Here is a 16,198-nt window from a genome sequence, read left to right as displayed (position 1 = left end):
CATGACCAAGATCTGAAAGGGAGCAGCTTTGCTGCACAACCTTAAGCCTTCCTGGAATGTGCTTTTGTCAGCTAATGATCAGTTTGTTCCCTCATCAATTCTATGAAATGTCACCATCAGGGTTTAGAACAACATCTTGTGGCAGATTATTCAGTTTCCCCTTAAAAATAGATTTTCTTTCGAGTTCCTCCATTTCTTCTTATTGTGGTGTGGAAGGCCTGCAGAAGTGAGCTGAGATCAAAGCTTGTCAGTAATGTTAATGTCCTCTGCAGTAAAAGTGCAGTAGCTATAAAGTTGTTGACATTTTTTTTTTCTCTTTCTGGTCACAAAGGATGTTTGTTAGAATCCCAGTTCTTTGATCTCTGCTGGTTCTGCTGGTTTTACCAGCAGTGCTGTGCATTCCGCTTGGTCGGACTGAAGGCTAGTGTGGTGCCCCTTCGTTGGGAAGCAGAAATGTTTGGCTGGGTGGCAAATGTCTGTGTAACGTCTAGATAATTTTTTTGTATACTGTGATGCATGTTTTCAGGGAACAGTATTGTTTTGCAGCTAAATATGTGATTGCATTTCTATGTGTAAAAAGATGTGGTTTGGCTTGTTTAATCCATTGCAGCAGAGGACCCCCCAAGTCTGTAAAGCTTTATCCTCCTTGTGTCTGCTGCTCATGGAAAAAGCTCTGCAACTGTCTGGGCACTTCAAGCACAAGTAGTGTAAATAAAAAGGCCCCGTAGCTGCTCACATTCCAAAGTACTGAGCTTTTCCGATGCAGTGAGATTCTATAGGGCCTCTTGTCCACTGTAACCCTAAAAAACCTCGTTCCATCTGCATATTCCCCGAGCGCGGAGCTGAGCTAAGCATCCGGTCTACTTGATGTTGTGAGAGCTTTCGGGGGGGAACCAGGATGTAGTTAGGATTGGAATGTAAATTTCTAGGGGTAAACGAGTGCATTGTCGGAGGACGCTTGCCTGGCTTTAGCAACTTCCTCAGATTATCCGGACTATTCTGGATTGTACTTTACCAAAGGAATCAGTTCTTCTTCAAAATGGAAAAGAGAGGCGATCCGAGAGGATCCGATTTGCTCTAGGCTGAAAGGAAAGGCAAGCGTAGATAATAACTTTGCACGTGTTTTTGTTTTTCCACTGAGCCATAATCAAGATGCAACAAATGTTTTTAATCTCTAAACGCTTGGTCATGACCTTTACAGCGTTCTGCTTGGGAATGAAGTAATTAACATCTTGCCATCATCTGCCTCGCTTATGAACTCCTTGCAGTTGTGTCCTCACAGCTGGTCATATGGGGCCCATGTGTTGTTAAAAAGCTTATGTACAGCAGAGATCAAGATGTAAAGGAAGACGTGTGGGAGATGTGACCGTCATGACTACTGGATATTATAACGCTAGCAGCTTGGTTAGAATAACATTTCTGCTCCACTCGTCCGTTCCTTCACCTACCCCTCTGTTCTCTCTCCAAGAGGAAATGTGTCTTAGACTAACAGATTTTGCTGCAGTTTTTGTAGAGCAGATCACAGCTGGCTCTCGGCCCACATTCCTTTGGTGACGTCCATGCAGTAGCGCTATTTTTAGGCCATGCAGTGTGTGCGTGCAACTACACACCTTTTGCAGACATGGAAAAAAAAAGCTCTATGCCTTATCCGAACGTTACTGAAATGCAAATATACAAAGCACAGTAGTCTTGGCCAAATATGGAAATACCATTTTTCGGTGATTGTCACTAATTTTGTATGTATAAGTGACAAAACATGTCTGGAGGAAATGCTGCTGTGAGATCATAGGGTTTATATTTGCGGTACCATATGGTGCTGTTTGGTGTTTCTGCAGCACACAGGTTTGGAACACAACACACAGGCTATGGGATCCCCTTAAAGGCACAGAGCACTTTCATTTCAGAGAAATTTGATATTTAATGAAGAAAATATTGGCACAACATTGTTTCGAGTTTTTGTGGTCACTGGTATTGTTGTCTTAGTGTTTGATGTAATAAATCTTAAGTCTTCAGAAGGTATAAACTTGCCAAGCAGCTCTACTGTCACGCAGCTTCAGTAATCAGTGGTTTTAGCCTTTCAGACCATCATAATTAGCTTTTTAGCTGTCTCAATTGTCTTTCTCCTTACACCAAAGAAAATCAGGTGTTCATTTCATGTGTACTGGGATTTTCAGCTGCAGCACTAACCATAAAAACCCCTATCTTAGAATTTTTCCCCCTCTAATTCTTACTAGGTATTTTTTTGTTTGTTGTTTTTTTATGATGGCACCCCAAAGGAGCAGTGAACGTGACTACATGATATTGATCCAACTAGTTCCAGTCAAACAGATGGATCCGGATGGTCCTAGAGTGAAAGGAATCACTCTGGTCACAGTGTAAGCAGCCAGATTTCCATACATGGATATTCCCACATTTTGTCCACAATCTTTGCTCAATCTTCAAGACTTTATGTCCTAAAATTCTACATGCTATCTCTGTAAAACAGCTGCTTTTTACAGCTTCCCTGTGTGTTTCAAAGAATTTTGGTTTCAAGTTTGCAGAGCGACTGCAAAGTGCACAGCGTTCCTCTTGGTTGCGGGTTGGCGAGCCACAAAGATCCCGGCGCTCATTAGTTGAAATCTCGTCACCTTGTGGGAGCTGGCTCAGGGTGTAGATGCGTGTCACGGCCAGGTGGCATTCGCTGTAAATACTTTGTGCAAAAGGAAATCTGGCATCATTTAACTGGAAAAGTGAGGTGCAACACGTTTTTACGCCATTACTCACTCATCAGGTGCTTGCCTTCTTCAGTCCTGCCCTGCTGTCTTCATGAAGGTGTGTTTTCTCTTTAATCAATGACCTAAACTTGATGTCATGGTTTAGACTAAAGAATTAGAGGAATTCCTTGAGAAAACACTTGCCCTTCACAAGTTGGACAACTTTGAACAGGCTTTTGTTGGTTTTTAAAGGAGAGTATCAGAGTACAGAAGCTGCTACTGTTTTTTTCTTATTTTTTCCCTTTAGTTTTTATCCACCACTCTTTGCCGTGTGTTACAGTGCAGAAATATCTGTGGCCGTCTGCCAACAGCTGTGAGGAAACCACAGAGTTTGTGAGAGAGAAAAAAAAGAGACCTAGAAAAACTTTTAGGTCAATCTATCGACTTTTTCTTTCTTCTTTTATATTCATCTGTATGCCGCTGTTAGAAAACCAAGAGATCTACTGTCGGGGTGTGTGTGTGTGTGTGTGTGTGTGTCTGTCTGTATACATTTGGCCTCGTGCCACAGCATGAGAGAAGAAGTGCTAGTGAGCTGTCTGGGTAATTGGTGCCTACCTGGCAGGCTTTTGCACACACAAAGAATGGATTAGATGACATTAACTACAGGGGGAAATGGCATAATTGAAGTCTTGCTCTGCCTCCCTTGCTAGTGAGCATGTGTGCACGCACACTCGCCAACAGCGGCACTTTAAGAGGCCGCATATTAAGCACAAAACGTACCCCTTTTTTGTCTTTGTTGGAGGCTAAGAAGCATCACTGTGGTGAGTGCTTTTGCCATTTTGTGTCCTTTTGGATCCTGGGAGTTTGTATTCAGGCAGACATGGCCGCCACAATCAGGTTCAGGTCTTATGATATGATATTGAGAAAAGAATGCAATAATGTTGTGATATAGATACTTGTGCTATTTAAAATAATAATGGAACCTTGCTGAAGTGTGTCTGCCTTGAGTTCACTTCAAACATCCGACCCAGATGGGAGGTTTTATTAAAAAACTTGCTTCTGTCAGACATCTGAAACATCAGCCGTTTCCTGTCTTGAGTGCTTTAGTGCCCTTAAGCAAATATGATCAGATTTATTTCGGGGAACAGAGAGAGCCAGACAACATGGTGCTTCAAAAATTAGCCACTTGGTATTGGAGTTCAGGAAGTTGTTTTGTGATGAGTCATATTGTAATATTGATAAATTGGTGATTATATTATGAAGCACTACTTTCATTATCCATTATCTAATCTGCAGCTAACATAGATCTTGGCAACAAGATCAGAAAGCTAGGGAACAGTGATGGGGAATGTAAACACGGAGAAGATTTGTTTTAATCATAATCAATACTTTTTTTTTCCTAATGTAATGCAGCCTTACACTACATAAAACTATTCACTCTGGAATTAAATACTTGCTCAGTACATATTGACAGAAACCCTTATTAACTGATGTTCCATCATATTTGTCATCCATCCGCATTCTGACACAACAACCCCTCAGACATCATTTATGTGTCAAACCCGCTGACACGTTTGTACACACCCTGTGGCGAAGCTGCTATAATTAGCAGCGACTTGTCTGAACTGATCAGGTTTTTGAGTCTGAATAGACTATCAGCAGCACTACAGGAAAGGTGCTTTGGTGACGTCCATATTGGTGGCAGTGTGGCTTTTGTTGTCATTCTCATTTTTGTGATTTTTCTTATTTTTATTTAAGTATCCTACAAGTTTTTAGTGCTTTTCATTCAGCTTCCTTGGCTGCCATAAAATACTATCTAAGGATTCCACAATATTGCGCACTGGAATGCTTCTCCTTAAAAGGGCGGCTGATCTGAGCAGCTAAGTACTGGAAAACACTTTACACTTGGCTGGAGAGAAATTGGAAGAAAAAAAAATAATCCTAAATTTACATTGAGAGCTGTCGGGATACGGTTTCTCTGCTTTAGCTGATTCTGATGATTGCAGTTCAGCAAAAACCTGTTAATCAGCTCTCAATGAAAATAAGCTTTGCTGGAGCAGGGGCACCTTTAAAACCTGCAGGACAGCGGCCCTAGAGGACCGACTTGGGGCATACCTGTTTTAAACCAGGGGATATTGAGGTCTAGTCAAAGTCCAGACCTCAAGCTAAAAAAATGCTTTTATTGCAGTGAAAAGGGAAAGCATTGATTTAATAGTGAATCATACCATCTTTGAAAAATTATTATTTATTAAATAGATGTTGAGAAGTATTATTTTCTACTCTACAAGCACACAGCATTTTACGTTGGTGTATCAAATAAACCAGAAATGGAATAAATTCCAAGTTGGTGGCTTTGGTGCGACGAAACTTTTTTGTTTCTGTGATCCTTCATGTTTTAATAAAAGTAGCAGCAGGATTTTATTTGAATTGCTCTAATTTGACTTCATGCAATCGTTGCTGGTATCTGAGAGCATTTTGGCTGAACCGACCAGAGATTAGAGCCAGCTGTGCAGCCAGAGTGCTGTTGTCTTCAGATCTGCCTCTTGCATTATTTGGCTTGCACTGAAGATGATGCGTTTGCAGAGATAAGTGGGCATGATCAAAAATATTTGAGGATTTTCAAGTAAACTACATTTGTTTGCTCTCCAGTTGCTTTCTGTTCTCAATCTCACCCAACAATCCTCTTACTCCATTTCATCTCAGGGAAATCTGCTTGCAGTCTCAATTACCCCCCTAATAACTTTCTGTAGCCTGGGTCCGAATCCAATTTCCTTTTGTCATTAGTGTTGTTAAACATCAAACAGATCAGAGTCATTGAAAAGAAAGTAAATGGTGAAGGGGAGCTAGAAATATTGTGATTGTTATTTGATGCGTTTTGAAGACCCTTTTGTAGCTGAGCTCTCTCCGTCTGGATGGTTTTTAAATGAGCTGTTAAAGCTCAATAAATTAGTTTTTTTTTAATTTTTTTTTTAATATAATTTGTTGCATTTTATAAACTTAGGAACTGAGGGATAAAAAATGTGATGCCTGTAATATGGTATTATACATTTTTATAGTTGTTTCTGAACTGTTATTTTTTGCAAGCATGCAGCAATCATATTATGATGGGGGGTCATTCTTTAGTCTTTATTGAAATGCACGCTGTGTCTTGATATGCTCATGAACCAACATGCATCAGAGATGAGGAACAATATTTAAAGGCATTTTTATTTATACTCAAACTTTGTATTTTAACCTTGTCTAAATCTTTTCTAATAGCTCCTATATGACCGTGTTATTTGTCCCGTATTTTATCCCTTTCTTGGCAGCCTGATGCATAATGTAATTTTCACACAGCTGCAAACTAGCTGCAGTGCTTGTAAGCAAATATTTTTTCCCTGTCTCATTATATTGTTTACAGAGTGTATAGGAGCTACATTTCAGTGTGCATGTCTTGGCGTGGAGCTGAATCAATGCAGTCGGGGTTATTTCGTTAAAGTCTCACTCGCCCTGCAAGCATTTCCTGACTTTCAGTTTTTCCCTGTAGGGCAGTAACAGGACAATAGAAAGCAGAAATTCTAAAATTTGACCAGAATGATTCAAATTATACATGTGGTAATGATTTGGTAACCTGAGAAAAAATTAAAGATGGACTTTAAGATTGTTTGTATTTAAATGATTCATACTGACCTTTATTTTTCTTTTTTCCTTTCACAGGATGACAGTGATGGCATCCCGTGGTCGGAGGAACGGATGATGCGAAAGGTGCTTTACCTCTCCCTGAAGGAATTTAGGACTGCACAGAAACGGCAGCTGGATGGCGATGGAACCACCAACTCCAATGGTGAGTTCAGAGCTGGAAATGGAAGGGTTTCTTAGGGGACCATTTATTTAGATGGATGCAGACAAATATTTTTATAGTGGTAAACAAACCAGTTTGTAACAATTTGCTTAGTTGTATACCAGCTTACTTTTTTTAATGAATTAACGTTTTGATGAAGCAATCTAGAAAATATAATTTATAAATGTATAATCATTGTTATAACGCCAATTATTATGAAAATTATATATATATTAAATCCTATTCTGGCAATTTGATAGACTTTTCTTTTAAGTTATTAATTTAATCACATTAAATTGTGATTAATGATCCCCTCTTAAGCCAGTTAATAAATACCTGAAGCTGTAGTTCTTAAACAAGATATGAATTGAATCAAATAATTAAACATATCTCTTTGCTGTCATTTAATAGTTTATTACAAAGTAAAAGGCTTACATTTATAATTCATCCAATCTGATGTAAAATCGCCTGAAAGTGGATTGTTTTATAGACAAGCTTCCCAACCAACATACCTTTATTTAGTATTGAAAGCTTCCCAGCTTTTCAGGCATTCCATTCTACCACCATGGATTCAACATGTACTCACAAGTACAAAAATATTTTGTCTCATTTTCCTCCCAGTTTAATAATGTAGTCTGTCAGGAATTAAGAAAACACCTTCTTTTATGATAAATACAGGATAATGTTGGAAATGATTAGCAGACTATGCTCGGTGAGAAAGCTAACGCAGAAGTACCCGTTGAACTGTCCTCTAAGTAAGTCTTGTTAAATCAACGTCCTCAGGGACTCCAACAATGGATGTCTCTCTGACAACTACTAATATGCATTTCCAATAATTGCTTCTGATTGAAGTTGTGTAGTTGAAGCATTTCTTTAAGATTTTGATGTGTTACTTTTCCAGTTTGCTTTAGCTGCTGGCTTTGCTACTGAACTTAGCCAGCTAGTCTGTAATCCAGGAGAAACTAGGGCTGTTTCTTTTTAATTTACAAGAACGCGAGTACGGACTCGTATCCTCGCCTAGTTGGTTCTTGAGAAGAACCCAGGAAAGTGTGGACTCGGGGAGAACGCAGCGTAAATATGGGTCAGTGGTAACAGAAGCGTACTGATGACGTCACCACACGCTTGCATACTCTGAAGCTGCATTTCACCTCCTGTTATTAATAGTCTCTAGATGATGATACATTCTGAGTTTTTTCATTTTGTGGGGTCTCAGTCAGATAAACACAAATCAAACGAACATTTTGCCAAATAAAAAAAACTAAAAAAATCACCATCAGAGCCAGCCTGCTATGCCGGGAGAGGGCTGCTGCAGACAGGCTCGGATTAGACCTGGCTGCCGTTGCCCTCAGAGGTCCGCTGGTAACCGCGGTCCTCTCAACTTCGGAAATGTTTTTTTTAAAATCATGCATTAAATCCATAAATGGGCCATATGGTGACGCTTAAAAGTATATGGTTTTCGCCTCAAATGATTTTAAAACATACTTTTATTGAGCAACAGAAAAGAGAACTTTTAACTTTCAATGGAGCGCTTCATTGAAAGCCGCTGCTGCCGCAGTGCATGCTGGGACAGCCGTCAATCTCAAGAACGGACAAGTCTGCTCTGATGCATGCTGGGTAAATAGGGAGGGGCGAGAACAACATCCGGGGACTTTGTCCGATCTTGATCTGTTGCTGTTGTGAATTGGAACAGTACTAGGGCTGAGGCTGATGACGTTTCACGAGCACCAGGCACATGAGAACGCACAAGTACACATTGAGAAACGGCTTAGAATTCAGCTCTGTTTGGTTTTTCATATTAACCAACATTCAACAGAGAATCACTTTAATTTACTTTATAAAGTGAAAATTATTGGCACATGATTAAACCTATTGTGACATGAAATGACAGTTGAAGAAAGAAAATGACCAGCACCAAAATGCACACTGGCAGAACAGGAAGCTTCTTGCAACTAGCTGGCATGTTGATCAAAGAAACCTGCTGCACAGAGCCCAACAAGAAGCCTTGGTGACCTTATTTATAGCCAGTCTGTATCAGACTAGAGGCAGTCATGATCTGCTCTGTCCTCGGAAGTGATTCAATCTGTGAGCAGCAGTTGCGCTCTTGCTGAGGTCTAAAATCTTCTGACGTATTATAAAACAGTCTAAAATCATCACTATGAGGTAGGTTTCCAATGAGCGTGAAAACACTCCCCCTGTTTGTGGCGAGGGGGGGAAAATCTAAACACTAAGATCTGAGCCAGCATCCTAACATGAATGTCCTAAATCAAAAGTGAAGCTGGAGGTTTTAGAGTTCTGTTTCCTCTTATTTAGTCCAGATCTTTCAGATACACAATTTCCCCTTCCCTTGGAGTCCAATGAGGGCTTGTTACAATAAGATTCAATTATGAAATGTAAATAAACCAAAGTTGGAAACCTGCTTTTTATTATGACAAAAATCAAAGACTCTACAGGAGGATTTTGAGAAGTAAATGTTGGGTTTTTGTCTGACGTCTTTGAAAAAAAGAATTAAGGGCTCTTAGTCTTTTTTTGTGGGGGATTTGGTCTCTGCTGGTACAATGTGTTATTCTCAAAGGACACCACTTAGCACAAAGTATTTCAAATACTCTTTTGCGTTTTCTCGTCGACCTGCAGATCTGTCTCTATGCAGCGGACCAGAAACATGTCTATGTGGTCTAATCCTTTCCAGCTTGGACAGTTTCAGCCTATCCAGGGAAAAGACTTATTAAAACGTGTGCTCACAGGAACTAAAACAGGAGTTTAATATTTGAAATTGCTTACATGCTCTGGAATCTGTCTCCAGGTGGGATCCCGCTGCTTTCACTGTTGGAAAGGAGGGGTTTTAGTGTGTTTAGGTGTGCAAACCTGAACTAAGAGAGTGCATGGGGAGATAAAAAGCTTTCTTGGAAACAAGAAGCCATGCATTTTATTCTTTGTTGACCCCAACTTTTTTGCACCACAAATCCCTCCATCAGTCAGCAGCTGAGATTTGAGTTTGTCTCTTGGCTATTCTCAACAAGTCTCATGCAGAAAGAAAGAAAGCAACTACGAGGAAAAAGAAAACGCTGACAGATGGCATTCTGTTTTGGAGCTTTTCCATACAGCCGACATGGAGACAGACTGATAAGAGGCAACTTTGAAATATGTCAGAGTCTTTATTTTTGTTCTTTATAGCCCAAAATTATTTTTCTCTCTTTATTTTATCTTGCACGCCTTCATTTATTTGCAGTTTCCCCACCGTACCACCTGCCTCCCCCCTTTCCTCGCCACTGCTTATATTTGTCACTCGGGGGTCTTTTAAGCCTCTGCGGGTGTCTGACCTTATCGCCTGAATAAAAATGAGTCATTAAAACGTTAGCAGCGCGTCACATCGGAGGTAACGGCAGCAGCCCTGCGCCGACACAAAAGAGGGAGCTGTTGCTGAATAGACAGGGGGCCCCTGCTGCTTTAGAGCACCCTGGGTTAGCGTGGCTTCAGGAGGCAGCAAGAGCGTCACCGTTTCCATGTCTCTCATATATTGTGGTGAAACTGTCGGCCATTTTGGAGGATCATGCTCAGCATGCTTTACATCCTGAATGGGCAGCTCCTGCTGTTTTAGAGGACTGCAGGTTGGAGTGTCTGGACTCATGTTGAGGCCAAATGTGTTGCAGGTTTTAGTTTTTCTCAGCTCTGCTGCAAAACTGTCAGCCATTCTGAGGGGCAGGATCTGGTTTGATTGGACATATTACACCTAATTATGATCATTTATTTTACTGCACGATTAGGCAATGTCACACATTAAATTTGTCAGTAGCAATAAGACTTTAAGATGAATAAAGTAATATATAAATAATAGTTTCTGATGAAGCAATATTTCAGTTCCTACGGTTAACTGTTTTTTGTTTCTTTTGGGGGGGGCATTCTAAGAGTAAGAAGATGTAAAATGGAAGTCATTCATATCTTTACATCATTTTTTCTAAAAAAAATCTAAATCATTTCTACTTTTTATTGGAAAAATGCAATATTACATAATAACCCCTTAAATGCAGCTGCAGGAATAATAAGTAAATAAGTTGATTATGGCCAATTTCCATCTTTACTCTGTATATTGACACACATACTAGTCATATCAATACATATCATTTGAGTACTTTGAGATGCCAAGTACAAATCTTGCATTTTATGCATTACATCGTGTCTGTTACATACCGAGAGGAATATGGCTTTTTGCCCAGGGTGGCATGTTGATAGGGCGTGCCAGAGTGCAAAGATTAGTAGATTTTCTTTGCTCTTCTTTGTCCCAAATTGGTGGGAATGGACCCACCTATTTGGACAGAAGAAGTGCACAGAAATTACTTGAATCCCCCCCCCCCCCCCCCCCCTTTTTTTTTTTTTTTTTAGAACAATGTGTTACATTTGACCATCTCAAGTTTGGATAACCACATTTCTGCTGAGCAATCTATGTTTCATCATTGAATAGTATTGGGATTTCAGAATTGGACTGGTAATAATGACTCAAATGAATTATTATAATAATGAGATTTATTTGTTTCTTTAGGAATTCTTCTGTCCTTCTTCAATACTACAAATGTGTAATATTTTGTAGATGTTTAAGGTTTAGAAATGCTGTATTTTAAATCATGTTAATTTTTTACATTTTAAGTTACTTAACATTTTATTCTTTAAACTAAAAGCTGGCAAATGGTCATTATTATGGAACAGGGTGAAAACTGAGTTCCTCTTTTAAGTGCCCATTGTTCCTGCATAATTATTTTAATGTTGATGAGGTCTACCTTTGTCGTCTTATGTATTTCTCTCCTCACCCACTCTTTGCTCTTTGTCCACAACTAGTAATGCCACCATCTTCCCAGCCTCCTCACCTTTCTTTTGGCAGTGATCCGTCTCCATCACACTTCCTGCCTCTCGTGCTCCTTCCTTGCATTATTTAACAAATTACATTATGGCCCTTTTTACATGCCATCCTCCACTAATTCACCCTAGCATCCTCCCCTCCAACCACATGGCTCCTCTCCTTTTCTCCTCCCCTATCTTCCTCCCTTCGCTTGTCCTTCCGGTTTGCTCTCCCCCGATACAGGGTTTCGTTTCACATCAATAGGACTTAGGTTTCTGCCGTCTCTGCCATCTTCCGTCTTCTCACAGTCTCCTCCATTATGTACATCCAGATTCTCTTCTCTATCGCCTCTTCTATCACCTGCTTCCTTCATCTGTCAGTGTCTGTTTTTTTCCCCGTCCTGTTTTGTCCTCTCTAACCTCTGCCCCATCTGTCTTAACTACCGTTACTGTCATCCAAACCGTCCCTCCCTCCTCCTGCATTTGTCCTCCATCTTCGCATTTCTTTTCCTCAGTTTTTTTTTTGCTCTTGCCCTCTCTAGCCGTCTGCATCTTTTTATATAGCTGTGCCCCATCTCACCATATCTCTCTGCTGTATTCTTCCCTACATCTCCCCTCAGATCCTTTCCTCCCTCTCCATTTTCCTAAGTGCTATTGATGGAGGTGCTGGCTTTTGGCCAAACACAATGAGGTGCTGAGGAGAGAGCTCCCTGTTCAACCATTTCTTTGGCCTGTCTCCTTCCTTTCTTTCTGTTCCTGCTGGTCTGCATGTCTCGCGTCTTGCTGTTCTCATCATCCTTCCCAGTCCGTCTGCTGATGCCGTTCGTTCCTTTTTCCCGTGCTGCCAGCTAAAACCAGCCCTTAGTTCCTCTCTCTGATGACTGTATCACTTTATGGAAGAGGACATGAAAGTGTGCTACCTCAGAAAGGAGGTTTGGTGGGAAAATAAAGAAACTGAAATATAATACCTGGGCGAGGATGAGTTCAGTTGTTCTATCTTGCAGGGGAAAGAGATTACATCTTTTCCATCCTGGCTCATGCTCTCTCAATAAAAAATGAACACATTTTTGCCTTTGATGCTGCAGATTTATCTTTAAACTGTTGCAAAATACCTCATGTTTGTCAACTGCGTTGTCTGGCTTGCATTAAATCATCATATTTTGTGGTCTGGCCAATCTTGTAAAAAAACAGCTATATATTTCTTAGCAATTTAGACCATTTTACCAGACATTCAGTAACAGTTTATGGTTCTACTTTAAAAAATGTGTGGGAATGAATACAGTGGAGGACTTGTTTTTTTTTTAATGGTGCAGTTTTAAGCACATGCTGGCTTGAAGAATCCCTAGAACAAAGAATACCCTAGAGTTTTAGATTCACTTGTTTGCTAAAGGGGTAAATGGGGATCAAAGGGATGTTGTAATGCAAATTATACTGAACAAAAACATCAAAAGAGAATAAAAAGTCATCAATTATATTAATGATTACATGTGATGTCCGTTGTGCAGATCTGCTGACGAGTCTCATTCGATGAAGTGACAAATGTTTGAACCAGAACTCTGACATATACGTCTTTCCTTTTTTTTTTTTTTTTTTTTTTTTTTATCCTCTGTGCAATTTTTTCTTGTATGGGAAATTGAAATTAGACTACATTACTTAAATCAGAGCAAGGATCTTGTTCTTTCCTGCAAAACTCTGCTCCGAAAAAGCCTTTGTTGCTTTTTGTCAGCTTTAGAAACTTTTTCTGCAGTCAGATTTGATGCCTCTTGCTCAAACTGTGCTCAAGCTCAATGTAGCTGCTTGCGTTTTTGATTCCACATCACGGCCGACAAGGTTCCTGCACTTCTATCCTGACAGAGCGTTCAGGAATGTAGCTGTTAAAGTTCCCAAACAACTCAGCAGTTAGGACCTGTATATTAGTACTTCACCACAAAAGGTGACTTTGCTCTTATTTTCTCATGTTGAGAAATGCCATAAAGAACCAAAAAAAAAAAAAAAACCCATTCTTCCCCTAATTGATAGTTACTCTTTTAACAAACCAGCTTTAGCTCCAGTTATTACCGTGGCTCCCACTAATAGGCTCTCTCAGCTCTGTGATGTGCCATGTTCTGCTACGTACCTCTGATTATACTCCCTCTTGCTCTCTCTCTTGAGACTCAGAGGTGAACATAGCATAACGATGGGCTTAGTTAAGCTCTCCTAAATCTGATTATTTGCTGGCATCATATCTCTGCTCCAGGACATGAAGGTTAGGGACCAGGCTCTCCCTGCAGTCAACCATCCCCAGTCCTCTGCTCTCCCTAGATTCCCAGGTCTGCCTCTCAGATGGGCAGTCATGTGCAACCAGCATATGTCGAGCAACTCTATGGAGAATGGCAGGAAATGGATGGACGGATGTAGGGGGTGGAAATGAAGAGCAGGCTGTTGAAACGGGCCAATTTTTGTTTGTTTTTGGTTCTCTTGGGATGCCATGTGTCAGTCATTTTCTGAGCACAATTAAACTTAATGAGCTGTTTTGCTTTTTGAGCTGATGTTCATCAGCAAACCCCTGTCTGAAGCGGAGAAGAGACTGTTTACACCCAAACCAAACATGCTTTAATGAGATACCTCAAATGATTTTAAACTTTCATACCTTATTTTTTTGTTTGTTCTAGTTGTTTTACATCACTGTTGATATGCACATAAAAGAGATTTATTTCTCCACTGTAAAAATGTTAATTGTTTTGGACGCAGTTTTGCAGGACAGGCTTGTTTGTTTTGTAAAAGTCACTGAAAATAAAATCTGCATGGGGTTTTATCCAACTTGGCCTCAGACTAATGCATGGCCCTATATGCTTCTTTCATCTTGCTGTCATGTCAGCAAAATTAGAAAATATCAGATGCTATATGAGCCCTAAAATTACTAAGGTATTAATTAAATTAGTTGATAAAATATTTTAGTTTTGTATTTTAATTTAAAAACTTTTTATGCATCTTGGACAAATTAAAAGATCTTAAAATCAGGTAGCAAGGGATGTGTTTGTAATTGCAGAAGATGACTGAGATGATTGATTGTCATTTCACAGTGTACTAATTTAGGATATTAAATTTCATTTGAGAGCAACTAGTTTAGCAACACTGATGTTTATATCATATTAATGTTTTTTTATGGTCCAAGGAATGGTGAAACATTGTTTTATGAGTCACGATTCAAATCTGACAGTCTGTGACTTGTTTGAGATGGCTTACTTTTTGTTGTTGTTAACAGTCGAACCACAAAAAAGTAATTGCTTTGTCACATTCATTTTTAAAGCAAAATGTTATTTAGGTTTTATAAAGAAAATCCTAGAATCTGTTTTCTGTTTCCACTTTTATTGTCATCTAATATTACATTTCCCTTGAAACTTAATTGTGTGTAAACAGTCTGCTTTTACTTGAATTTTGCCTCAACATTCAATGAAAAGATCCTTTTTTTGCCATTGACAAAGATCTACAAACACGTTTAATGTTGATTCATGAAAGATTACAGAACCTTTCGTGCCAAGTGGGAATTGTAAAGCAATGATTCACCCTGGCCTATAGACTTAGTGGCTCTTTGGTGCCAACATAAAACATTTGGAGCGATGCAATAAACTTACTCATTACCCTTGCTCTCTTTAACCCTCTGATGTATTTGATGACGGTACCTCCGCATTCAGGTACTGACCTGCCCTGCGTGTGTGAGCTAACCAAATAGTGTTCATGGGGCAACGGGAAAGTGCTTTCGTGTTTATTCATTTAGCCCCAAGCAGATGTATAACAGTTAAATAATTTTAACTTTGAAATCTTTCTGTCTCTTGTGTCGTTTTATCTCTTTATCCTCTTTCCCATCTATCAGATGAAGCGATACCCAGGCTCGTTCAGCAGTAGTAACTTTATCGACAGGATGTCACTCGAATTATCCTCATGCCAACCTTTTCTCCGCTCCTTTAATCCATCTTTAATTTGCCTTTAACTCCGGAGGTTTGTGAGACCAGCTGAACTAGATCTAAACAGCAGTAGAGAGTGAGTGTCATTCTTTTATCAGCTGAATGGGAATCAGTAGGCGTGTTGGGAACCCATGATGCCATCTATTAGTGACTGTGAAAGTCACCTACTGGTACTGAGGTGTTTGTGATCGAACTAGATTGAGTTTTAAGTCAAGAGTGGGAGCCGGTGAGTCATTGTAGCTCTTTGTTAAACAGGCATGAATAAGTTAGAACCATCATCCCTGTCAAGTCAAACACCATTACTGCAAAGAAAGAAATGAACTGACTCATCTGCTTTTTCAACTCTTCATGCCAGAAAGTATTTGTCAAATATGCCAAAGTTTTTTTTTTTCTTTCTTTGAGGGGGGGGGGACTTTTCTCCATCGTACCGACTATTCATCCAGTCCTCTTTTCTTAATGACCTCAGGCTGACCTGTGAAGCTTTCGCATCTTGAATGGATACCCCAACATTCCTCACGCCAGCAACATTCTCCAGCTAACTCTTGGGAATGTCAGAGCTTTACTTGGCCATGAAAGAAATGTAGTCATTAAGTCCATTAAGCACAGGGTCTAACCTAGGGTTTCACAATCTGGTTGGTCACCAAGAAAAAATCTCAAACTTGATATGGATAAGACAAACTTATAGTGTTGATTCTGCAGCAACCATTTTGTGAATAATAATAAAAAATACAACTATTTGGAGAGAGTTTACGTTCATTATCTTGCAGTTTTGCCAAAACCCCACATTGCAAATTGCTTTTTTTTTTAACCTTCTGCGCTAACCAACATACAGGTGCTGGTCATAAAATTAGAATATCATGAAAAAGTAGATTGATTTCAGTAATTCCATTTAAAAAGTGAAACTTGTATATTAT

General features: G+C 39.6%; 1 protein-coding gene across 1 annotated transcript in view; it reads left to right on the top strand.

Moving 5' to 3' along the window:
* Positions 1-16,198, top strand: part of jarid2 (jumonji and AT-rich interaction domain containing 2) — a 113,019-nt gene that overhangs the window by 41,967 nt on the left and 54,854 nt on the right. Inside the window, exon 2 of the mRNA XM_015379624.1 lies at positions 6,390-6,516. Coding sequence (XP_015235110.1) covers positions 6,390-6,516 — 127 coding nt within the window. The remainder of the gene's footprint in view (positions 1-6,389; positions 6,517-16,198) is intronic.

The sequence above is a fragment of the Cyprinodon variegatus genome, unplaced genomic scaffold (genome assembly GCF_000732505.1).
Source record: "Cyprinodon variegatus isolate N-32 unplaced genomic scaffold, C_variegatus-1.0 Scaffold196, whole genome shotgun sequence".
In the NCBI taxonomy this organism is placed as follows: Eukaryota; Metazoa; Chordata; class Actinopteri; order Cyprinodontiformes; family Cyprinodontidae; genus Cyprinodon; species Cyprinodon variegatus.
Note: the sequence above shows the minus strand (reverse complement) of the source record. Positions and strands in the feature narration are given on the sequence as shown.